Source organism: Eleutherodactylus coqui, chromosome 6 (genome assembly GCF_035609145.1).
Source record: "Eleutherodactylus coqui strain aEleCoq1 chromosome 6, aEleCoq1.hap1, whole genome shotgun sequence".
Lineage (NCBI taxonomy): Eukaryota > Metazoa > Chordata > Amphibia > Anura > Eleutherodactylidae > Eleutherodactylus > Eleutherodactylus coqui.
This window is the reverse complement of record NC_089842.1, coordinates 235303567-235329580: the sequence shown is the minus strand read 5'-3', so window position 1 is coordinate 235329580 and position 26014 is coordinate 235303567. Positions and strand designations below refer to the sequence as shown.

General features: G+C 51.3%; 2 protein-coding genes across 2 annotated transcripts in view; both read right to left on the bottom strand.

Moving 5' to 3' along the window:
- LOC136633421 (death-associated protein kinase 2-like) overlaps positions 1–26014 on the bottom strand; it is a 704757-nt gene that overhangs the window by 578767 nt on the left and 99976 nt on the right. The window lies entirely within an intron of this gene.
- The window catches only part of LOC136631637 (signaling lymphocytic activation molecule-like), a 29723-nt gene continuing 27355 nt past the window's right edge, over positions 23647–26014 (bottom strand). The window contains exon 7 of the mRNA XM_066605922.1: positions 23647–24112. Within this exon, the coding sequence (XP_066462019.1) occupies positions 24111–24112 (2 nt within the window). The 3' untranslated portion in view covers positions 23647–24110. The remainder of the gene's footprint in view (positions 24113–26014) is intronic.

Here is a 26014-nt window from a genome sequence, read left to right as displayed (position 1 = left end):
GTGAGCTATCCAGCCTCAGGTCCCTGACCTTGTACCGAGTGTACCAGGGCCTGAGGAGGAGGCTAGAGAAACTCGTCTCCACTGGGGGCGACCGTGCGGAAGTCACCAGAGTGAAATCTCTGCTTAGGAGTTGCCAGTATGATAGGCACGCGTCTTTGGTTCTGGAGAGGGATTTAGGGAAGTTCCGCTCGCCCGACCTTTACAGGAACTGTAAGATGTCAGTGAGAATTAAGTTAGTAACAGGACTGATAGATGGTACAGGATCCCTGAAGAGGTCCAGTTCAGAGATTCTGGAAATCGTCAGATCCTTCTACTCGGAGCTCCTGGCAGAGAAGGATCTGGACAAAGATGGAGTCTCTAGCTTCCTGACCGAAACCATCTCGGAGGAGGGGGTGGTCCCCGGGTTGCACGTTTTGACAGAACCTATCAGGGTAGAGGAAGTAAAACTGGCCTTTGATGGGCTTCGGCCCAAGAAAACGCCAGGTCCAGACGGCTTAACGTCTGAGTTCTATAAGACTTTTAAGGAGCAGTTGGCTCCCCTCTTGACCGAGATTTATAATGACTGCCTATCCTCGGGCAGCCTGCCGGGGTCGATGAGGAAGTCAGCCCTGATTGTCCTGTCAAAGGGTAAATACTCGTCCCGTATTGAAAATGGGAGGCCCATAGCTCTTCTCAACACGGACCAGAAGGTTCTGGCCAAGATTCTTTTCAACCGGCTTGTACGTTTTGCGCCAAACCTCCTTTTAGCGGACCAGCATTGCTCTGTCCCTGGCCGAAGCACCATAGGTGCTGTCTGTTGTGTCCGGGCGGCCTTGGAACAGAGTAGGGCTGGAAACTAGAGGGGGTTTCTCCTGTCCCTGGATCAGAGAAAGGCATTTGACAGGGTCAACCACGAGTATCTCTGGATGGTCCTTCTGCGCTATGGTCTGCCTGAGGGGTTTGTGGATTGGCTAAAGATTTTGTATAGAGGGGCTGAGAGTTTCCCGCTCGTGAACGGTTGTGTTTGGCGCCCCTTTTCGGTGGGGTCCGGTGTCCGCCAGGGCTGTCCCTTGAGCCCCTTACTATACGTGTTCGCAATCGACCCCTTCCTAAGGCGGTTGCGTAGCGGACCTTTGGTGGGGGTCAGGGCGGGTCTGGTTGGGCCGGGTCCAGCCTTGAAGGTGGTGGCCTACGCTGATGAGGTCACGATTTTCGTCTCTTTCCAGGGGGAGGCGGAGGCCGTGGTGTCGGAGGTGGTCAGGTATTCGGAGGCTTCCGGATCCCAAGTCAACTGGGAAAAGTGTGAGAGTCTCTGGCTGGGAGAGGGAGCTCCTGATTTTAGGCTCCCGGACACCCTCCCAGCTCCCCAGGAGAGCGCCAAAATTTTGGGCATCCGTTTCGACCAGAGTGATTACCCCACCAAAAATTGGGAAGGTAGACTGAAGGGTGTCAGCCAGAAGGTCGATCAGTGGAAGGGATGGTCTTTGTCCCTGAGAGAAAGGGTGAGCCTTGTCAAAACCTTCTTGCTCCCTTTACTAATCTATTTGGGCAGTGTCTGTATCTTGCCAGAGCCTTTCTGGACACGGGTCTACAGCCTGTTTTTCCAACTGTTATGGGGTAACAGGCTGAACCTACTCAAATGGGAGGTCACATATCGACCAAGGAGGCTTGGGGGTTTGGCTATGGTAAACCCAGTGGTGTTTCTTGTAAACACTTTTCTTAAAATCAACGTGGCCAACTTCTGGTGTACAGGAAGGGCTCCTTGGTGGGTAGTCTCCACCAAGGGATGGTTTGGGCCTTTCTTCCAGGAATAAGAGACTGGAGGGCGTGTGAAGGATTTTCACACGCCACACGGACACCTCCCGGCTTACATTGCTCCGGTTCTGAAACTGATACGTCGGTGGGGTTTGGGGGTGGGGGAGATCAGATCCCTGATGAGGCAATGTCTTGATCGCCCACTTTCAAAAACCACTGGCCCTCAAGGACTTCCCAGGTAAGGACCTGGAGGGGGGGGGGGGCGTTGCTGCTTTTAAATTCAACACGGGTCCTGCAGAAGTTTTGGGACCTGGCCTGGCGCTCCTTCCATGGGAAGTTGTATGTAAGGCACAATCTGAAGTACAGAAACGCGGACGACAGATTCTGTCCCCGCGAGCAATGCGCATCCTTAGTGGAGACCATGGAGCATTTTCTGCTCGATTGCCCCTTTAATACAGAGGTTTACAAACAGGTGGGGGCTTCCATCGGCTGGCCTCGGCTAGCTGCCCTCTCCTATCCTGAGTGGGCGTATGGCGCATTTAGATACCTGGAGGGCAAGGACCGCTGCACGTTATACCTAGTTAGCCTAGTGGTTAGGTATTACACGTGGCACGCAAGATGTTTAGTATCGACGCGGCAGAAAGTCCTCCCTATAGACACAGTATGTAGGGACATCCTTGGTGACCTGGTAAAGTTGCGCTCCAGGGAGTCAGGGGACCGGGGCACGCCGGATGGGAGGTGGAGGGGTTTCCACTTTCCGGTGCCTTAGGTTCCCTGCTCTCTCCTCCCCGGTGGAGGGCTGTTATCCCCCTTTCCTGCACATAACAAAGTTTTGTTTTCCCAAAGCAGGTATGTGTGCATAGGGTTTTCAGACATCTGCCCTGGAGCCACGAAGGGGTTAATGTATGCTTTTCATGTTTGGTTTTTCTGTAAGGTAATGTTCAGAAGATGAAATACTATGGTTTTTCAGGTGTATATGACTTTATGTTGAGGAAAACAAAAACAAAAAACTTTTCTATGGCTTTGCTGTTTTTTTTTCTCTCCTTCCCTTTTGGGTCGGTCTCGTTTTGGCATAAGTGTGTATTGGGAAAAAAAAAAAAAAATTCTATATATAATTTTGGTTTTCTATATATATATGGGTTTCTTCTGTGGGGGTGAGGGGCGGACCCGACATAGGGGTAGCTGCTGCAGGGCAATTCCTCCCTCCCTTAAGGGTTTATGTGTGTTATGATGAGTGGTGTGACAAGTTCCTTTTCTTCCTTTTTTCCCTCCGCATGCGTTTCTACACGGGGGCATGGCAAGGAAAAGGTGAAGACACGGCTGACGCACCAGAACAGGGTACCATGGAGAGGACACAAGAAGAGACTTTTCGTGGACAAAAAGAACACTTTATGCAGTTACGCTTAGCCATTTGTTAGTTATGTCTAGAGATGAGCGAACCTACTTGTTTCGAGTAATTACTCGATCGAGCATTGCGATTTTCGAGTACTTCAGTACTCGGGTGAAAAGATTCGGGGAGCGCCGGGGGAGACGTGGCGGAGCGGGGGGTAGCAGCGGGGAACAGGGGGGAGCCCTTTCTCTCTCCCTCTCCCCCCCCCCCCCCCACTCCCCACTGCAACCCCCACTCACCCACGGCGCCCCCCGAATCTTTTCGCCCGAGTACGGAAGTACTCGAAAATCGCGGTGCTCGGGTGAAAAAGGGGCATGGCCGAGTAGGTTCGCTCATCTCTAGTTATGACGTAAAAAAAATGTATGACCAGTTTTTGTTGTAATGTTTGGTAATTTTATAAATAAAAAGAGTTCCAGCTGCTGGTTCCTGTAGGCCGGGCCAGGCAGTGTCTGAGCAGAATCCAGCTCGAGAGGAGGTCGGTAGTTCTCTCTCCCCAGTGCCAAAGAAAAACCAAAGACCGAGGGAGTGGAGCTCCAGCCTGGAGCGGCCACCATCTCCTGGGGGGACCAGCCAGGGATGGTGGGGAGCCATAGGCGTAGCGTCAGGGGGTGCTGGGGTCGCCATGGCGACCTGGCCCCTGCGCTCAGGGGGCCCCGGGGCCGCCCTCCGCCATACCCACATGCACATTCAGTGCATATACCCTGCCCTTCAGCTGAGGGGGCCCAGGGGATCGGCGCTGTCGGCCGCATGATGGCTGAGAAGGGAGAGGAGAGAGACTGGAGGCAGCGCCGCAGGTCGGCAAGAGCAGAGGGGAGGGCTGTTACACGTGGAGCCGGCAGCCAATTACAGGCTGCAGACTCCCACGGCGCGGCCCTCCAACTGATAGACTGCAGCTGTGAGTGGTCACAGCTGCAGTCTATCAGTCTCTGCCGGCCAGCGATTACCAGGGGGAGGGGCTACTGCGGCTCTACTCACCTCCGGAGCGCTGGATGCACAGGACCTGGGAGAGGACCTGTGGCTGCAGATCACATGACCAGGCTCTGCTCATGTGATCAAAATATGGGGGAATTTCCATTACTGGCTGCCCAGAGACTGCTGAAGAGGTGAGTAGAGAAGGAATTATAATTATATATGTATAGCTGGTATAAGTTATACCAGCTGCACATATATAATTATATACAGGGAATGCACAGGTTACACCAGCATGGGACATGCCACTATATACAGGGGGATACACATCCTGTATATAGTGATATGGACCATGCTGGTGTAACCTGTGTATCTCCTGTATATAATTATATATGTGCAGCTGGTATAGGTTATACCTCTCCTATATATAAATATATGTACAGCTGGTATAACCTGGGTATATACTGTATATAAATATATGTACTGCTGGTATAGGTTATACCTCTCCTGTATATAATTATATATGTACAGCTGGTATAGGTTATACCTCTCCTGTATATAATTATATATGTATAGCTGGTATAGGTTATACCTCTCCTGTATATAATTATATATGTATAGCTGGTATAACCTGGGTATATACATGCATTAAAATACAGCACGCCATGCTTTTTTCCTCCATGAGTGGAAAACTGCAATTGCTTTCCGCTCGTGTAGAGAAAAAAATGCTTTTCCATAACATGCTATGGGCGGTACATGCTGCGGAGTCTGTAGGCGGACGCCCACTCCATATTCCGCAATGCAGATCCAGCCGTGTGCAGCCGGCCTTAGGCTAATTTTTCACAAGTGAGTCTGATATTGGGCCGTGAAACTCTGCCCCCTATCACACTCGCCAACGTGTGCCGTCCCCACGGATGTGAGGGGTTGTGGTGTTAAAACCAGCTCACATCACATCATCATATTCTCGTGCGATGCAGAGAAAAACAAAAAAACATCGCTCCTGTGTATGATCGTATTCAAAACAATGGGGTTTATATTCATGTGCGATTTGTACATCTTGCAACGCACAAATCTCACGCAATTTGTGCGGCCGTGTGAAAGCAGCCTAAGACATTACCAACAGGTTTTTACGTAGTCAAGGAAATGAGTCCGGATGAGAAGGCTTACACCAAGGGGCTGCATCATGTTTGTAAATTAGCACCGTTTAGGTATAGGTACGGGTACAGATGGAGGGGAGGGGCAGCTGAACTTTTGCACCCGGGCCCCTTAGGCTTTAGGTACGCCCCTGTGGGGAGCCACTGGTCCCAGAAGCTTCAGGTACGTCAGGAAGCCAGACCACACAACCATGTCAGCCAGGCGTGAAAGATTTCCCTGCTGAGAGCGGTGGTGCGGCAGGGAGAGCAAGTCCGAGCCACTTTTTGGAGTCCGAATGTGGGTCAGGGAGCGAGGATAATGGGGACGGGAAGGTCAGTCCCCCTCCAGCACCCTAGGGCGCCACACCCGTAGGTGCCCCTGGGAAGCGAGACAAGATGCAAGCAAGGGAGGTGGTTCAGCCAGGGGCCCTGTTAATGCAACCCCAGTCGCTGCCATCCCAAACCAGCGGGGGCAGAGAAAGGAAGGTCACCCCAGCACTACACCCCCAAAGATGGCTACACAAGGCAACGTTCAAGGAGTCATACAAACTACAGAGGGAACTCACCAGTCTTCAGTCCCAGGAGAGGATCTGGAGGCGTTACAAGCCAGTGCTCCGTGATCCTCTACAGAGTGCAAAAAGCTGATAAGGAGGCGTTGGGTGTGGCAGCAGCTCCACAGTCAGCAAAAAAGACCAGAGCAACAAGATCACCACAGAGGGGCGTGGCCTCGGGGGGGGGGAGGCGTCACTGTGACGTCATGAGGGGGCATGGTCTCGGGGGGGGTAGGCTGCACTGTGACGTCACGAGCGGGCGTGGCCTCGGAGGGAGGTGTCGCGGTGATGTCACAAGGGGTGTGGCCCCACAGGCAGGTGTCGTGGTGACATCACGAGGGGGTGTGGTCCCGCAGGCAAGAGTGGCAGCGGTGTCACGGTGGGTCATGTCTCCTCAGAGCAAGAGCAGGTGCAACAGCAAACCGGCCTCCAAAAGTGTAGGAAGGGCTACGGAGCCCCAGGAGGACCAGAGAAAAGACGGGGTGGCGGCACTCCGTGAGGCAGACAGTGGTGCCGTGACACCACAAGGGAAGGTGGTTACTGTGGTTGAAGTGGGCGGGGCAGCGGTGCCCCAAGCAAAGTTAAGCGGAGTGGCAGCGGCGCCACCTCGCAGCAAGAAGGACCCAGCAGCGCCACTGGGAGATAGTAAAGAGGGTGCAGCGGCAGCAGCGGGTCGGGCAGGAGACATACCGCAAGGACAGGGGGCGGTCCCCCAGGCGGAGGGGGAGGTGCCTCCGGCGGATACAGAATCGGATGCAAGCATCCCCCCCGGCAGCAGAGTCCAGGGGAGGGGCCTGATGCGGATACAGACATGGAGGTGGAGGCAGGAGGCTACCTCATGTCTCTCATTCAGTCCATAGAGACCCCGATAAAGGACACCAGCCAGCTGCTCTTCAACAATGATCTCCCGGCGGAGGACTACAAAGTCAAGGAGAAGCGGGGTAAGAAGACCCAGCAAGAAATATTGTTCTTTGGGCCTCTACCCAGTGGTGCGACGGCAGCCAGCCAGCCAGCCAGCTCCCGTGCTGTCTGCTCAGGGGAACGCAGTGGAAGGTGTAGTCTGGGAGGCCGGGATGAATGCGGGAGTGAATGTTGGAGTGAATGCTGGAGTGAGTGCAGAGGGGGAGTGTGTGGCAGCAAAATCAGGTTCGGAGGTAAAATCTAGGGGGAGGTCTGTGGTGGGGAGTACGCAAGTGGCTAGTGTCGGGAAGCTTGGTAATGGTAATGGTAGACGCACGCGTGTGGCTGGGGTGGCAGCGCCTGTGGCGGGTCCGTCAGCTCCCCCGTTGGCTCCCGGCACCCGCAGTTATGCTTGGGTGGTCTCTGGGGGAGCGGTGGGTCCCTTGTCTGGGGGCACTAGTTCGGACCCAAGCCGCATCCTCCTCGACGGACTACAGTGGGGTGACCCCTTCGTCACAGTAGGGGGGGTGCGGGTCGACATGAACCCATGGGTGAGGTAGTTTGGGTTGTCGGCTTTCCGAGAGGATGTGGGAGGCTGGTCACTCCCTACAAACGGGCAGAATAGCGGGAGGAGGAATGTGGCTCGTCTTGTATGGGTCAGCAGTGAGGCATGTCCATCGAGGGGGACAGTTGTTGAGCTGCTCCTTGAGATGAGCTTCAAGGTGGAGGACATCTTCGCCTTGATACATCCTGACACCTCTAAAGAGTTCGATATCAATTTTGTAAAACCAGAGGGGCTAGAGCTCTTCTGGTCAAATTACATGCTGAGGAAGGACCAGCCCGTCTGGCAGGATTTTAGGGCGGAGGCAGTGTCCCGCCAGGACACCACCAAGAAAGTGACCATACTCACTCGTAATGAGTCCCTTTCTTGCTATTTAATCCACACATGGTTGGCCGGATATGGTACAGTTTTAGGTTATGGAACTAAGATCCGGGATGAGCACAGCATTTGGTCAGGTGCATGGTCGTTCATGGTAAAGTTGAACAGATCAGGTCTCTCAGTTTCTCATATACCCTCCTCAGCATATCTGGGGAGGGACAGGATCTTGGCCTTCTATCAGGGGCAGCCGAAAGTCTGTCACCGATGCGGCGACCCCACTCACTTCAGCGCGGCCTGTAAGACCGTGGTCTGCGCTCGGTGTGGGGGGGTAGGCCATACTGCCGCATCATGCCGGATAATTAGGTGTCACCTGTGCGGTGAGACTGGTCACCCATTCAGCCGCTGCCCTCTGGCTCGGGCTGACGCTGCCCCACCCACGGTGGTGTCCCCGGTTTTCGGGTTCTCTGCAGGGGAGGGGACTAGTGGAGGAACGGGCCGAGGGGGTTCAGTGAGTGAAAGCAGACCACACCCGGTTAGTCGCGTAAAGCGCAGGGAGGCCCGTGCGGGTGCGAGGGCTCCGCCTCCGCCAGGGAGGATGTCCCTGAGCCTCGCACCCCAGGGGCGTCTTGTTTCCGAGACTCCTGCGAGACCTCTGCAGGAGAGTGAGCTGAACGAGGAGGTTAGGAGATTAGAGGCGGAGGAGGCGGATTCCGATCCTGCGAGTTCCCATCCAGATGACAGTGTGGATGAGGGTGGACAGGATTGGGTACAGAACAAGAGAAAGAGGCGTCAGAGGAAGGGCAGGCCTTCCTCCCCGGTTAGACCAAAAATCCAAATGCCAAAGGAAAGCGCTGCTGGCTCCCCTCTGGAGGAGTCGAACCGCTATCGGGCCCTGGAGAATGTCAGCGGGGCGGGCTCACTCCTGCCCGCCTCAGTGGGCGGGGAGGGGGTAAATCCTGCCCCGCTGGTGCTAAAAACAAGTGGCGGACAGGGCCCGGGCAGAGCAGGTTGCGGAGTCGGTCTCTGCTGAGGAAGGCGGGGATAGGGAACCCCCAGACAAAGATGACCCATCCTCAGAGGGTAGTGGGCAGGTGGTGGGGATGGATGTGTCAGTGTGCCTCAAGAGGGGGGTGGAGGGAGGTGGGGACACAGTTTTGGTAGAGGGAGGGGGGAAAAGGTTGGCCGTCTAATTTAATCACTCTTTATGGCGGCACTCTCCCCGTTGACGCTGGCAAGTATTAATGTTGCCAGCATAATGTTTGATACTGCAAGATTTATGGCCTTTGATTTTCTCGGCCGTGTTGAAGCCGACATTTTGTTTTTGCAGGAGACCAGGTTAACTGACCTCGGATTGCAGCATAAGGCAAAGAGAGAATGGAGGCACGGACCATCCTACTGGTCTCTTGCGGCCGAGCCATATAGCGGGGTGGCAGTCCTTTTTAAGACTGCAAATGTCACATGCCGACGAGTGATTGAAGTAGAAATGGGTAGATGTCTCATACTTGACGTCCTAGTGGAGGGGCAGGAGCTACGGCTCATTAACATCTATGGCCCTCAATCCAAGTTCGAGAGGAAGGATCTCTTCACAAGGATTAAGCCCTATCTTTTTTCAGGTCGACTGGTGGTCTTTGGCGGGGACTTCAATAACGTCACGAGGTCCTCAGATAGGGGAGGCGCCAGAGACAGGTTGGCCTATGACAGCGTTGCATTGAATAGCATAGTGAGTGAGGCCCGCCTGGAGGATGTCCACGTTCGAGGCACCTCAGGCGGCACGGTGTTCACATATCATCGAGGTAGCTGTAGGTCTAGAATAGATAGGTTTTATGTTAAGGAGGAGGCCATCTCGTTGCCTCTCGAGGTGGTCGAGGTGGAATTCTCCGATCACTGTTTGATTTCCTTTTCTCTGAATGTTTCAGAAACTCCTCAGGCGGAAAGGGGGTTATGGAAGCTGAATCCAGCCCTCTTGGAAGAAGAAGCGGTGAGACAGTACTTCGAGGATTTCCTTCAGAGCCAGACTCCATTCATGTGCCTCTGCAGTAGTAAGTCAGAGTGGTGGGAGGTCTTCAAAAAGAGAGCGGTGAAATTCTTCCGTGAGCTATCGAGCCTCAGGTCCCTGACTTGGTACAGAGTGTACCAGGGCCTGAGGAGGAGGCTAGAGAAACTCGTCTCCACTGGGGGCGACCGTGCGGAAGTCACCAGAGTGAAATCTCTGCTTAGGAGTTGCCAGTATGATAGGCACGCGTCTTTGGTTCTGGAGAGGGATTTCGGGAAGTTCCACTCGCCCGATCCCTACAGGAACTGTAAGATGTCTGTGAGAAGTAAGTTATTAACGGGACTGATAGATGGTACAGGATCCCTGAAGAGGTCCAGTTCAGAGATTCTGGAAATCGTCAGATCCTTCTACTCGGAGCTCAAAGATGGAGTCTCTAGCTTCCTGACCAAAACCATCTCGGAGGAGGGGGTGGTCCCCGGGTTGGGCGTTTTGACAGAGCCTATCAGGGTAGAGGAAGTAAAACTGGCCTTTGATGGGCTTCGGCCCAAGAAAACGCCAGGTCCAGATGGCTTAACGTCTGAGTTCTACAAGACATTTAAGGAGCAGTTGGCTCCCCTCTTGACCGAGATTTATAACGACTGCCTATCCTCTGGCAGCCTGCCGGAGTCAATGAGGAAGTCAGCCCTGATTGTCCTGTCAAAGGGTAAAGACTCGTCCCGTATTGAGAATTGGAGGCCCATAGCTCTTCTCAACACGGACCGGAAGGTTCTGGCCAAGATTCTTTTCAACCGGCTTGTACGTTTTGCGCCGAACCTCCTTTCAGCGGACCAGCATTGCTCTGTCCCTGGCCGAAGCACTTTAGGTGCTGTCTGTTGTGTCCAGGAGGCCGTGGAACAGAGTAGGGCTGGAAACTGGAAGGGGTTTCTCCTGTCCCTGGATCAGAGAAAGGCATTTGACAGGGTCAACCACGAGTATCTCTGGATGGTCCTTCTGTGCTATGGTCTGCCTGAGGGGTTTGTGGATTGGCTAAAGATTTTGTATAGAGGGGCTGAGAGTTTCCAGCTCGTGAACAGTTGGGCGCCCCTTTTCGGTGGGGTCCGGTGTCCGCCAGGGCTGTCCCTTGAGCCCCTTACTATACGTGTTCGCAATCGACCCCTTCTTAAGGCGGTTGGGTAGCGGACCGTTGGTGGGGGTCAGGGCGGGTCTGGTTGGGCCGGGTCCGACCTTGAAGGTGGTGGCCTACGCTGATGATGTCACGATTTTCGTCTCTTCCCAGGGGGAGGCGGAGGCCGTGGTGTCGGAGGTGGTCAGGTATTCGGAGGCCTCCGGATCCCAAGTCAACTGGGAAAAGTGTGAGAGTCTCTGGCTGGGAGAGGGAGCTCCTGATTTTAGGCTCCCGGACAACCTCCCAGCTCCCCAGGAGAGCGCCAAAATTTTGGGCATCCGTTTCGACCAGGGTGATTACCCCACCAAAAATTGGGAAGGTAGACTGAAGGGTGTCAGCCAGAAGGTCGATCAGTGGAAGGGATGGTCTTTGTCCCTGAGAGAAAGGGTGAGCCTTGTCAAAACCTTCTTGCTCCCTTTACTGAAGTCCATGGTAGTTGGCAGAGACGAGTCTTGGAAAAAAAGAGCCGTGCGGTCTTTGACAAAGTGACTATTTCTCAGAGTGCTGAGAAAGAGTGGGGACCGCTCAAAGTCAAAGCACCGTGGCCTCCCCTCTGCCGCCTTCCTTGGAGCAGAGCCACCGAGCGCAAGAGTCCCCACTCCACCTGTCCAGGCCGCGGGGCCGACAGGCTGGCTGGCTGCCCGGGTGACCCCCTCTGAGATGCCAGGCCGAGGCAGAGGCAGACTGTGCAAACGTGCGTGGGCGCGTTACCTTCCTGTGGGGTGGAGCCCTCCCGGGGGGGCCTTCCGCCCCACACTGTTCGAGGCCCGTGCGCCTCGGGCGGCCACCCTCCGATTGAGGGAGAGAGATGGAGGACGGTGGTTCGCGACGGCGCGAGACATCCCCATTGTTCCCCACGGCGGCTACCCGGTCGATCCTGCCGGTAGCATAGGCTTGTCCCCACCCCGCCTGTCCAGGCCGCGGGGCCGACAGGCGGCCTGCCCGGGGCGATCCCTCCGAGATGCCGGGCCGAGGCAGACCGTGCGGGCGAGACCGGAGGGGGTGAGGGGGAGAAGGCGACCGCCTGCTCCCTGCACCCCGGTCGACCGAGGCTGCTGCACGGCAGCGGCGACCCCTGCGGCCCTCCGGGAGGCTCCGCACCGTAGGCCGGTTCTACCGGCTCCCGATGACCGAAGGCCCTGGTCCCGCCGCCCCCTCGCAGAGAGGAGGTCGGCCGGCGTGGGCCGGCGACCGGGAGTCCTGGTCCGGAGGTGGAAAGGCCTCCGAGAGCGGGTCAGGTGGGGAAAGTCTGCCGCGATTCCGCGTCCCCTCTCCTGAGGGACTGCGAGGCCGAAGGAGCCCGGCGGTCGAGTGTCGTCCCCAGAGCGCGTGCCACGGCTGCGTCGGTCACAGGGGCTGTCGGTAGTTTGGGCAACGGCTTAGATCCGGGCAGACCCCCCACTCCGAGCAGCCGGGCACCTCGACTCCCATTCAGGAGGCGGACAAAGCCCGCCCGACGCCCCACTGCGAGCCATAGGCCTAAGTGGAACCGGGGACAAAGGGCAGCCGGTGAAACGCCGCGCCCGAGGCCGATTTCGATGGAGCGTCCCTGGCAGCGAGGTGAGGCGAAGTGGGCGTCAGAGAACCGGCATGTGGGAAATCCTGGGCCCTCCGGGCCGAGCGACGGTTCCAGGATGGCGGAAGGACCAGGCCTGTTTCCCCTGATAGCGCCGACGGTGGTAGAATAAGGCCTCGCAAAACGTCACGACGAACACCTTGTCGGGGCTAATGCGAAGCCCAAAAACCGCTGTGCCTGGGACCTCCGGGCGGCATGGAGGCGCCGAAAAGCGACAGCGGCCGAGGGCCTTCCCGTGGGCCCAGAGAGACGAGGCCAGGCGGGAGTGACGGAAAACCGGGATGAGGATGAGCCTGGTGTGGTCCAGGCCGAGCAACGGTTTCAGGGAAAGGTGTGACAGTGGCCCGTACCGGGGGGGGGGATAAAATTCGGGTGAGGGTTCGGAAAGTGCGTGGCGGTGAATACCTTTTCCCAAGCGGACTCGTGATGAGCTTGTTTTTCTTTTTTAACACACATTTCTCAAAGTGCTGAGTAGTGGGGATGCACGATCTAGTCACCACACCGCAGCCTTTTGCCTCTGCCGTCTCCCTTCGGGGCAGAGCCACGTAGTCCCTGAGTCCCCGCTCTGCCCGTCAGACCCGGACAGACCCCCTGCGAGCCGGGTTCAGGAAGCGTGCGGAAAAAAAAGAAAAGGGGAAATCGCCAAACACCCCACGGTAGGGCCAAACCTCCATGCTCCAGGGGACGCCCAAAAACGCAGCGTCAGAAGCCGATTTCAATGGAGCATCCCCCGCCACAAGGTGAGGGGAAGAGAGTGTCGGAGAACCAGTATGAGGAAAAGACTGGGCGATGCGGGCTGAGCACCAGTTCCAGGGAGGCGGAAGGAGCAGGCCCTTTTCCCCCGATAGCGCCGACGGTGGTAAAATAAGGCCTTGCAAAATGTCACGACGAACACCTTGTCGGGGCTAATGGGAAAGAGCTGTGGTCTACGACTCGTTTTCTCAAAGTGCTGAGAAAGAACAGGAATGCACACTCGAGTCACCGCACCGTAGCCTTCCACCTCTGCTGCCTCCCTTGGGGTTAGAGCCACTGTATCACCGCCGCGCCAAGTCACCGCCCCGCCCGTCCGGCCGTGGGGCCGACCCCTCCGAGAAGCCGGGCTGAGGCAGACGCCCTTTGCCTGCTCCGCTGGATGACCCCCCGAAGGCCTCTCTCCCCTACGCGGCGGTGCGAGGTGGGGCCGTGCGTGCGCACACCATGCCACGCGAGAGAGAGGGTCAACGGGAGAGCAGGCGCGGCTGGGGGACCCTCGCCGCGCCCTATCCAGGGAAGGGCCTCAAGGGCACAGCTCCCCCCCCCCCCCAGACATCGCCGGTTCCCCCCGCCGGTGTACGGCTCCTGACGATGGGGGGGAACTCGCGGGCCATCCAAAGACCCTCCCCGGGCACCCCCCCACACACACCCTTCCACGGGGAGGTTGGCTTCGCACAGACGGTCCGAGGCGGAAGAAGGTGAGTGACTCTGCGTATGGGCGCCCCGCGAAGCCCCATGTGGGGGTAGTATTCCGGAGGACGCGCGGCGCGGGGGTGCAGTCGTTTCCCAGGCACCGTGCGATGGCGACAGGAAGCAGCGCTGAGAGAGAATCCGGGCTCTCCCGCCTCAGGGTGGCCGAGAGCGGCACGTCCCCTTTTTCGTGACATTTTCCCAAGCGCAAAGGACCCCCGCCTGTCCCCTCGGGCTTCGGCAGGGGCATCAATTTTGTGGTGTATTTCTCAGTTTTCATGTGCTCTGCACAAAAAATTAAAACCTGTTTTCCAAAGGACAGATTTGTGAAAAAAATGAAATTTTAATGTTTTGCACATAAGTTGCATTAATTACTGCAAAAAATGTGATATAAAAATACCAACAATACTACTGCATGAATACATTAACCCTTTAATGACACGGCCTATTTTGGCGTTGAGGACCAAGCGGTTTTTGGTATTTTTCCATCTCCATTTTTCAAAAGCCATAACTTTTTTATTTTTCCGTGGACGCGGCCGTATAAGGGCTTGTTTTTTGCGTGGCGAGCTGTAGTTTTTATCTGTGTCACTTTTGGGTACATAGACTATATCGTAAAACTTTTATTATTTTTTTTTATGATAACAGGAAGAGAAAACGCATCAATTCTGCCATAGATTTTTTTTTTTTTTAGCGTTAATCATGCAGCATAAATGACACACAAATTTTTTTCTGCGGGTCAGTACGGTTACAACGATACCAAAATTGCTATATTTTTTTTAGGTTTTTACACTTTTTTGCAATAAAAAACCCTTTTTTTTGGAAATCTTTTTTTTTTCTCTATAGCTGCATTCAAAGTCCTGTAACTTTTTTATTTTTCTATGTACTGAGCTCTATGAGGGCTTATTTTTTGCGAGACGAGCTGTAGTTTTTATTGGTACCATTTTGGGGAATGTACGGCTTTTTTGATCACTTTTATTGCATTTTTTGGGAGGCAAAAAACGTTTTTTTAAGCGTTTTTTTTAACGCTTTTTGTCGTAGAAAAAAAAAAAGAGCGTGTTCAACTTTTTGTACACGTCGTTACGGACGCATCAATACCCAATGTGTGGGGTTTTAATTTTTTTAAACTTTTTTTATGCTAATATTAGCAAAAGCATAAAAAAAGGGGTTTTTTTACATTTTTTTTTTTACATTTTTCTTTTCTTTTTTTTACACTATTCGAGTCCCTCTGAGGGACTTGCAGCACTGTGCCTGATGATCGCTGTGATAAGGCATGGCAGAGCTACTGCTCTGCCATGCCTTATCGCTTATACAGCGATCATAAGCATAGGCAATATAGGACGCCAGTGTCTGGCGTCCTGTTGCCATGGTGACAGGCCAGGCTCTCGCGATGACATCGCGAGAGCCGGCTGGGGACACATAGGGAGCGCACTCCCTCTGTGAACTCTTTCCCTGCCGCGATCTACTTAGATCGCGGCAGGGAAGGGGTTAACAGCGGGGGGGGGGGGGGGGGCGTATCTCCGATGCCCCCCTGCTGTTGCAGCGAGACGCCGGCTGTGACTGACAGCCAGCTCCCGCTGCGGGATAGCGCGAGATCAGTCATGATCTCGTGCTATCCCGATGACGTACCGGTACGTCGTGTTGCGGGAAGTACCAGGTTCCCAGGACGTACCGGTACGTCCTGGGGAGGGAAGGGGTTAAGGGGTCTATTTTTCAAAATAGGGTTATATTTCAGGGTGACTATCAGTCTGACACCAATGAGCCTCTGCAAACTTGGGTTGGTGGCTAAAAATAAAATGTACTTCAAAATTTTAATAATTACTGTTAGATTTGTAAGTCTCGTAAATTCGGCAAAAATGCAAAAAAAATGTACAAATATGTTTGCAAAATAAAGTAAACAGATGGAGATATATGATTTTAAAAACGGTACAATATAAATATACATATTTGGTATACAGCTGCTGAAAATATGAAAACACGTCAAATTTTTAAAGGTTTCTGCAAATTTGGTACTTTCAATAAAAATATACAAATTGTATCGATCTACTTTTACCACCTGAATGATGTACAACATCTGTCGAAAAAACAATGTCAGAATCGCTTGGATATGCAAATCTCATAATGAGTTATTCTTTGTTAAAGTAACACATGCTAGATTTCCAAAAATTGGCTTGGTCCTTAAGGGGTTAAAAATGACAAATAAAGCATGTCTCTATATAATCGGAGCTGCAGTCATTTTACGTGTGGTCCGGCATATCGACTTTATAGCTGTCATGTGTGGTGCAGAGTGGCGGTAGGAAGGTGAAGTGAAGACTGAAGTGTACTCGGGGTGCACCAAACTGCTTCTTTACCCCATACTGCACTGGTAAGGCGGCAATGCGCCTTAAGAGAATGGCTGAATCTTATGTGGTGTATGATATCGGTGCGCTGTCTCCACCTGGTGGTCGAAAGTAGGCATGACACTAAAATATATTTTTTTTAAATTCTCATATTTTATTAAAGTAGGGCCATATTTACAAGGCAAGTAAGTTGTGACTGGGATTCTCGGGAGCACACGGATGCCCCCTGCAGGACACGTAAATAGGACAAGCTGCAATTTTTTGATCTTGCACTATCAGTATTCGCACAGAACTTGTGCGTTATTCTTGGCCGTGTAAATACAACCTAATAGTCATGCAGATCTTTTTTACAGATTCAGAAGCTCTCGGTAGAATTTCATGGCTTGGTGATAAAATCTAAAAACATGCAAAAATGGAAAATTTCACAGATATTGTTATCAGCAGGAAACATACAGGAACTTCTGTGCTCATGATACGTGAAGTAGAACATCCCCCGCACAGCAACCGCTCCCCGTACACCCTGCATGTAGGTTGTGGAGGACTGAAAAACAATTTGCCTACACATATATGTAAATGTGTGCGCAGAGCACAGGAGTAAGTAATAATACCGCACAGGAAACATCCCTGCATACTCTTAACCCCTTGAGGACAAGAGTTTCCTCCCACTTTCAAAAATCATAACTTTTTTTTATTCCATAAACGTAGTTTTGTTGTTTGCAAGGCGGGTCGTATTCTTGACTGGCTCTACAATCATTATCAAAAACCATTCATCCCCCCAAAAGTTGTCAGCATGGAATGAAACTTTCTCTATGTGATTGTAATCAGGGGCGTACCTAAAAACTCAAGGGCCTGGGTGCAAAAATTCAGCTGGGACCCCCCTTCTCTCCATCCTGTACCCGTACCTAAACTGTGCTCATTTACATACATGATATGCCCCTTGGCAGAAGCTTTCTAAACATGACTGATTTCCCAGACTAAGTGAAAATCTGCAGGTAGCCGCCTTAGGCCTCATGACCGCGGGCCCGCACAGTTTCCCCCGTGCAGAATCCCGCAACAGATTCCACCCGGCCCACAGACGTGAGGCCAATAAATACATTTAACCCTTTCCAATCCACTGTCTGACGTCTGAAGACATTATGATTTAAGGCTGTACAGCTCCGATGTTGAAAGACGTCCGTCCGGGTTCTCTTACTGTATATTGCCAGCCTCTCTGTTGTCGGAGCCTATCCAACGTGTCACCTCATGTAGTACTGGCTTTAGCCAGCAGATAGCGCCATTGTATTACGGCAGAAAAAGAGTAAGCCCCCTAGTAAAACCAGGATATAAATTGGATTGGAAAGGGTTAATTCACTTGTCCGGACGCTGCAGGGCTCTCCTCCATCATGGCCTGATCTTCTTTCTTCTGCAAGGCAGATGCGCTCGAGACGCTGGCTGCATGCTGTGCGCATGGAGCGTGCCTTTTTTTTAAACTCCTGCTTTCCCGCAGTCTGCGGCACGGACACAGTGACAGCTGCGGACGTGCCATGGATCCGGATGGATTCAATGGAAGCCATCTGTGCGGGAAAACTGCATAAAAATGGAGCATGCTGCGGTTGTTTTCCCGCGCATGCAATCCGCAAATCGGGGAAAAATGACATCCGCTCGTGGAGGAAAAATCTCTGCATACTCTATTTTGGTGCGATTCTGCATGGACGGCCTCTATTGAACTGAATGCAAGCTGCCCGACCCATGGCCCTTCCGCAGCAACATTGCAGAAAGGGCGCGGGCATCCACGTCATCACCTAGCAACGGCGCCGGAAAAGTCGGGATTTATTAAATAAACTGGACTGCGCATGTCGGACGCGAGCCGTGCGGACCATCCACAGTACAGAGAGAAGAAGAAGAAATGACAGGTACGCACGGATGCCAGCTGGGCACAGGGCCAGATTCCGCTGCGGGCTCACGGATCGGGGATCCGACCCGGTCGGCTGCAGCCGGCCTCAGCCTGTGTTCATGTTTCTTGCTGCATTTTTGAACCCCAATTAAAATCCCATAAAATACTGCAGGTGAATTCGAACAATACATGCAGGTCTGTGTTTTTTCTAAACTACATGCAGGATTCTGATGCGTTTTTCAGTTGCGTGTAAAGTGTTCAAATATACAGTATATACCAGAATTGTGCATATCACTATATGCAGCATGTATATATATAATTATATGCAGGAGATCCCCAGGTTACACCAGCATGGCCCATATCACTATATACAAGGTTATAGGGGGATGTACATTTGGTATGGGCCATGCTGGTGTAACCTGGGGATCTCCTGCATATAATTATATATGTGCAGTCTGATGGAATACAGGCAGACATGGAGGCTCTAGTAACCTGTTTACCACCTCTAGCTTGGATACAAGATGTGATACGGGGGGCATGGAGGCTCTAGTACCCTGTTGTATCACCTCTAGCTTGGATACAAGATGTGATACAGGCAGGCATGGAGGCACTAGTACCCTGTTGTACCGCCTCTAGCTTGGATACAAGATGTGATACGGGTGGGCATGGAGGCTCTACTACCCTGTTGTATCACCTCTAGCTTGGATACAACATGTGAAATAGGTGGGCATGGAGGCTCTAGTACCCTTTTGTATCGCCTTTAGCGTGGATACAAGATGTGATACGGTGGGCATGGAGGCGCTAGTACCCTGCTGTATCATCTCTAGCTTGGATACAAGATGTGGTATGGATGGGCATAGAGGCTCTAGTAACCTGCAGTACCGCCTCAAGCTTGAAAACAAGATGTGATACAGGAAAGCATGAAGGCTCTAGTACCCTGTTGTACTTCCCCTAGCTTGGATACAAGATATGATACACGTGGGCATGGAGGCTCTAGTACCCTGTTGTACCTCCTCTAGCTTGGATACAACGTGTAATACAGGCAGGCATGGAGGCTCTAGTACCCTGCTGTACCGCCTCTAGCTTGGATACAAGATGTGATACAGACAGGCATGGAGGTTCTAGTACCCTGTTGTACCACCTCTATCTTGGATGTAAGATGTGATACAGGCAGGCATGGGGTCTCTAGTTCCCCGTTGTATTGCCGCTAGCTTGAATACAAGATGTGATACGGGCAGGCATGGAGGCTCTAGTACCCTGTTGAGCCACTTCTAGCTTGGATACAAGATGTGATACGGGTGGGCATGGAGGCTCTACTACCCTGTTGTATCACCTCTAGCTTGGATACAACATGTGAAATAGGTGGGCATGGAGGCTCTAGTACCCTTTTGTATCGCCTTTAGCGTGGATACAAGATGTGATACGGTGGGCATGGAGGCGCTAGTACCCTGCTGTATCATCTCTAGCTTGGATACAAGATGTGGTATGGATGGGCATAGAGGCTCTAGTAACCTGCAGTACCGCCTCAAGCTTGAAAACAAGATGTGATACAGGAAAGCATGAAGGCTCTAGTACCCTGTTGTACTTCCCCTAGCTTGGATACAAGATATGATACACGTGGGCATGGAGGCTCTAGTACCCTGTTGTACCTCCTCTAGCTTGGATACAACGTGTAATACAGGCAGGCATGGAGGCTCTAGTACCCTGCTGTACCGCCTCTAGCTTGGATACAAGATGTGATACAGACAGGCATGGAGGTTCTAGTACCCTGTTGTACCACCTCTATCTTGGATGTAAGATGTGATACAGGCAGGCATGGGGTCTCTAGTTCCCCGTTGTATTGCCGCTAGCTTGAATACAAGATGTGATACGGGCAGGCATGGAGGCTCTAGTACCCTGTTGAGCCACTTCTAGCTTGGATACAAGATGTGATACGGGTGAGCATGGGGGCTTCAGTACCTTGTTAAGCCGCCTCTAGCTTGCATGCAAAATGTGATACGGGTAGACATTGATCTATGTAGGTTCCATATGGTATCCTGCAGCATATCGCTCTACATCTGCTGTAACTGAGCCTCTAGATCGAGAAATGTCGTAGGCTGTCGAAGTTGACACCCCAAATGGTTCCATACATGATCTGCTGGTGATAAATCCGGTGACTGGGCAGCCTGTCATATACGAAGGCCCCCCAGACCATCACACCGGCCGGGGGCAGTGTGCCGCTCAACAGCAAAGATAGGATTGAGGCGCTCACCCCGAGGTCTCCAGACAGGAACACAGCTGTCACAGTGCCCAAACTAAACCTGGATTCTTCAGTGAAGACAACCAGGTTCTACTCCATATCGACCAGTTTCATAATTCCTGACAGTACAGCAAATAGAGTTGACGATGGCTGGGTGTCCAAGGCCACACCTGTCTCTGGAATAGGGGATAACGAAACAGTTAAAGCTGCTGGTGCTTGTTGTACGATCAGACACCCCTCTCTGCTGGTGGTCTGTAGGGGGCGTCCTGAGCCCGGTCACCTTGTGTGCCTTTACACATCTACTTGTCCCAACACCTCCTAAGAGTCTGGTCAGATGCTCCTCCCTACTGGTGGTCTGTAGGGGGAGAGTCCTGAGCCCGGTCACCTGTTTGCCCCCATCCACTGGTCCCAACACCCCCTAACAGTCTGGTCAGACGCTCCTCTCTACTGGTGGTCTGTAGGGGGCGTCCTGAGCCCTGTCACCTTGTGTGCCCTCACACATCCACTGGTCCCAACATCCCCTAGCAGTCTGGTCAGAACGGCCCGGTGGAGGACATTCATTAATACAACCATCCAGCTTCCCACATCCCAATAATGCGCCCCTCTCAGACTCTGGTAACGGGGTGAAATCTCTTCTCTGCATCATAGAGGCGTCTAGTGGTCAACAAGCCCTACACAAGCGGAAGAAGAGGTCACTACACACAAGGAGCCTCCGAGAGCCTCTTATAGGCCAAGGGGGGAACCAGTTTTAGGGCCTCCGGTGACAAGACCGTCCATCTAATCACCACAACTCTCATCATTTACAGATCTGCCTGAAACAAGTAAAGTCCGTGGCAGCATGGGTAGATGCAAACAAAACATAACTTTTATTCCCCCATTGTACAAGGCTGCAAGGTTTCGATCTTAGGATAGATCTTTGTCAAGCTTGATAAAAATTGTGAAAGTCTTATTTCTTTAGATTTTTTTAAACTTTTAATATTTTTTTTGTATAATTAAAAAATCTTTATTTCACTTACTTTTAATTTTTTTAGTCCTCTAAAAGGGCATTTAAACTTGCAATTGTCTTATCACTTGTACTATATACTGCAATAGTTCAGTATTGCAGTATATGGTATTTCTGCAGGCATTCTATTAAGCAATGCCACAGACATGTCTTAATAGGCAGGAATACAAAGCACTTCTTGGGGTACTAATAAGGCCTCAGGTTTCCATGACACCCAAGCAGCATCCGGTGATCTCATTGAGAGGAGCCGTCCAGGACATTTAAATGCAGATTGAGACCTTTTCATTGAGGGTCTGTAACTCGGAGAAAAGGGTGAGGAACTGATCCGGATTATGCAATATGACCAGAGCACTTGGTGTGATTGGGAACACGCCTATAGCACTTTTCATCTCATTTGCATATGAGATAAAACTGATAAAGAGGCTGTGAATAGTATCAGCCTATGTAGACTTCTACAAAATGCCTGCAGGGCAGAATTATGATGACAGACTTCCTGATTACAGTGGCATTTAAAGGTCCTGTCTTGATCACTGTTGGGGGGTCCAGAACGCCCTCCACTCACCCCACCATGAGATCACGTGGTGCTATTCAGTTCTCTTCTGATGGCCCCTAGTACTGCCTTGATTGATACCTGCGGTAATACAATTTGTATTGCGTTATAATGATCGCAAGTTCAAATCCCCGATGGGAACCTAAAAAATGTAAAAAAGTTTAATTTGTTATTAAAAAAATAAAAGGTAATAAAATTTTTTTAAAATCCTTTTCCTACATTAATAATGAAAAAAATCAAAGCAAATAAACCAAAAATATATTTGGTCTTGCTACATCCGTAAAAGCCTGATCTATCAAAGTAATGCATTATTTTTTCCTCATGGTAAATGTCGTCAGAAAAAAATCCACAATGCTAGAGTTCTGCTTTTTTGGTCACCCTGTCTCCAAAAAAAAAAATTTAATAAAAAGTGATTGAAAAGTCATATGAACTCCAAAATCATACTAATAGAAACTACAGGAAGTCCTGCAAAACTCCAGCCCTCACACAACTATGTTGATGGAAAAGTAAAAAAGTTCTGGCTGTCAGAAGATGGAGGCAGAAAATAATTACAGTGTTTTTCTAAAGATATTTTATTTTTTTAAAAGTAGTACTGCAAAAAAAAAAAACTATAAATTTGACGTATAGAAAAAAGTTATTGTATCACTTTTGCCGCAATGTACATGCTGCAAAAACAAGAGACTTCCAAAGACGGTGGAATTGCATTTTTTTTCCATTTTACCCCACTTAGAAATTTTTTAAAGGTTTTTCAGGACATTATATGGTACATCTTACGGCTGGATTCAGACGAACGTATATCGGCTCGGTTTTTACGCCCAGCCGATATACGTCGTCTCTCTCTGCAGGAGGGGAGGCTGGAAGAGCCAGGAGCAGGAACTGAGCTCCCGCCCCCTCTCTGCCCCTCTGCACTATTTGTAATGGGGAGAGGCGGGACGGGGGCAGGGCTAATTCTCTGAAGTTAGCCCCGCCCCGTCCCGCCTCCTTTCGTTGCAAATAGTGCTGAGGGGTGGAGAGGAGGCAGAGAGGGGGTGGGAGCTCAGTTTCTGCTCCTGGCTCTTCCATCCCCCCCACTGCAGATGAGGACACCGTATATCGGCTCGGCATGAAAACCGTGCCGATATACGGTCGTCTGAATGCACCCTACAAAAGACAAGCACTCAGACTGCTACGTCAACACAAAAGAATGATTATTTCGAAAGCGGAGAGAAAAACAAAATTTTTTGAAAAAAGAGCCGCGTCACTAAAGTGGTTGTCCGGTTACCGGATAACCCCTTTTCAATAGGACTTTCTGTGTGAAAATAATAAACAGAAATATATTTACCCCTTCGCAGTGCTGTGATCCCGGTGATTCCTGTGATATATGATGTAACAGGAAATGAGGTGACCGCTGCAGCTAATGAGAGGCTGCAGTGTCACGGTCCGTTCTCATGGCATTGGTGCTCATGTCCAAGAACATGACAGTGCCGCCTCTAATCTGTCACAATAAACTCCGGGACCGCAGCAAATAGTCAGACAACTCCTTAAAGGGGTTGTCTTGCGAAAGCAAGTGGGTCTATACACTTCTGTATGGCCATATTAATGCACTTTGTAATATACATCGTGCATTAATTATGAGCCATACAGAAGTTATTCACTTACCTGCTCCGGTGCTGGCGTCCCCGTCTCCATGGCTCCGTCTAATTTCAGCGTCTAATCGCCCGATTAGACGTGCTTGCGCAGAAGGGTCTTCTCCCTTCTGGTCGGTCCAGGCACGAGTGGCATTCTGGCTCCACCCCCTTCTACGCGTCATCGCGTAGCTCCGCCCCGTCAAGTGTGCCGATTCCAGCCAATCAGGAGGCTGGAATCGGCAATGGACCGCACAGAGCCCACGGTGCACCATGGGAGAAGACCCGCGGTGCATCGTGGGTGAAGATCCCGGCGGCCATCTTGGAGGAAAAGAAGGAAGAAGTTGCAGAGAGGGGATTTCGGTAAGTAAAAAATTTTTTATTAATTTCAACACATCCCTTGGGTTTGTCCTGCGCTGAACGGGGGGCCTATGCAAAAAAAAAAAAAAAAAAACGTTTCAGCGTGGGACAACCCCTTTAAGGGATTAACACAAATGTCTTTTTTTTTGCATCTTTGCACTTTAGCCTTTACAATATTATAAATTATTGCATTTTCTCTCCTTCCAGAATAAATTACAGAACTGATAAAAGTATAAAATAGAAAACATTATAAAATGCAAAAAATAGGTGAAAAGTTGTGGGCGGGGTTTGGTATTCTTTCCACAGGTCAATTCTTCGGATGAATTGTAGCTGCCAAGAGAATCTCTGGCGTCCATCTTTGTGGATCTTATAGTAGTACCATTGAGTCCTTACATCTGAGAACGCCAGGACAAGGTTGGTTCCGTCGACGAGTTGGGTTCACTACGTGAAGAATTGGCTGATGATTCCTTACTCTGGAATGGTAATAAAAGACAGTCAATGTTCAGCATTGAGCCTACGATTTAAAGGGGAGGGTCAAACCACCTGGGGGGCTGCTGTTAGGACTGCACTTAATCAGCAGTCACTGTCAGAAAGTAATAATAATAATATAATAATAATCTTTATTTGTATAGCGCCAACATATTCCGCAGCGCTTACATAGACAGGGGATACAGAAAGACAAAGTACAAACATTACAGAACCGCGGTTACATAGTAATCAGCTGATGGAAACAATAGGGGTGCGGGTCCTGCTCCAACGAGCTTACATACTACAAGTAATGGGGTGATACAGAAGGTAAAGGGCTGGAGATGTGCGCGGTATGGGGGGGGGTGGAGAGTGAGGGGTGATATACACATAGACAATGGTCAGACATTTAGCCGTGTGACGGTAGAATCAGTATGACTGCAGGAGCGGTTTATGATGGCTAGCAGGGATTGCAGTCAGTAGGTCAGGGAGCATGTTATCAGGCGGAGTACAGAGGGGTTTGTTTAGGGAATGCGGTATGCCTCCCAGAAGAGGTGCGTTTTTAGAGCACGCCTGAAGTTCTGCGAGTCCTGGATTGCTCGAGTATCCTTTGGTAGTGGGTTCCAGAGGACCGGTGCTGCTCTGGAGAAGTCTTGGAGGCGGGAATGAGAAGTTCGAATTAAAGGGGCACTCAGTCTGGTTTCATTAGCAGAGCGGAGAGCCCGGGCTGGGTGATGGATTGAGATGAGGGAGCCAATATAGGGGGGCGCTGCACTGTGGAGGGCTTTGTGGATGAAGGTAGCGAGTTTGAACTGAATTCTGTATGTAACGGGCAGCCAGTGCAGTGACTGGCACAGGGCAGAGGCGTCCGAGTAGCGGCTGAACAGGAAGATGAGCCTGGCTGCCGCATTCAGGATGGATTGGAGAGGGTAGAGTCTGGTGCAGGGGAGGCCGATCAGTAACGAGTTGCAATAATTGAGCCGGGAGTGGATGAGGGCGACAGTAAGCGTTTTTAACGTCTCCACAGTGAGAAAAGAGCGGATTCTTGCGATGTTCTTGAGGTGCAGCTGACATGTTCGGGCGAGAGATTGGATGTAGGGGGTAAAAGAGAGATCAGAGTCAAATATGACCCCAAGGCAGCGGGCATGTTGTCTAGGAGCTATGGTGGCGCCAAAGTAGTTAGAGGACCACAATTAAAGAGTCTCTCTTTAAAAAGCTGATGGGGGTTCTGGTTGGAAGACCCTGTCTGGAGGGTGTAATGTTCACGGTTTAAGGGGGTGCAACCAGGCGCAGTGCGGAAGGAGGCCCACCAGCATTCCCAATCAAATGATGCTTTCATCCACAGGTTCAGCTGAATATTCAGGTGGTTCTTGTCTGGCCACTTACATTTCATGGCCAGGGATCAGAGGTTGCCTGGCTTCCAGGAGGCACATCACTGCACCGCACATCCAGGTTCTGGTCATAGGAACGGAGTTAGATGAGTTTCAGTTTTTATTTATTTCTGTATGGGGGCACAATGGGGCACTATCACTGTATGAAACCTAAAGGGGACACTTAAGCTGCATTCACACGAACGTATTTGCATGCATTTGTGCATGCAGTATGCAGAGAATAGAATGCATTGATTTTATGGGCGTAAGATTGAAAGGGGCCACTTATTTTATTACTGTTTGTGCCCTAAAGGGGCACTAATAAACTTTGTGGAGCATAAAATAGTGGTACTTTTACCATGCAGGGTACTTAGGGGGGCACTCTCTAGTACACTATGGGGAAAGGTCGGGATATGCTGAAAGCGTGAGGAGCCAGTAATATCTATGTGTTGAGTTCTGGAGAATCATGGCTTTCTATGGCTGAAAAACATCATCATGGTGGTCTGGGTGGGATGGAGAGGAAAAGTGAAAGCAAATAAC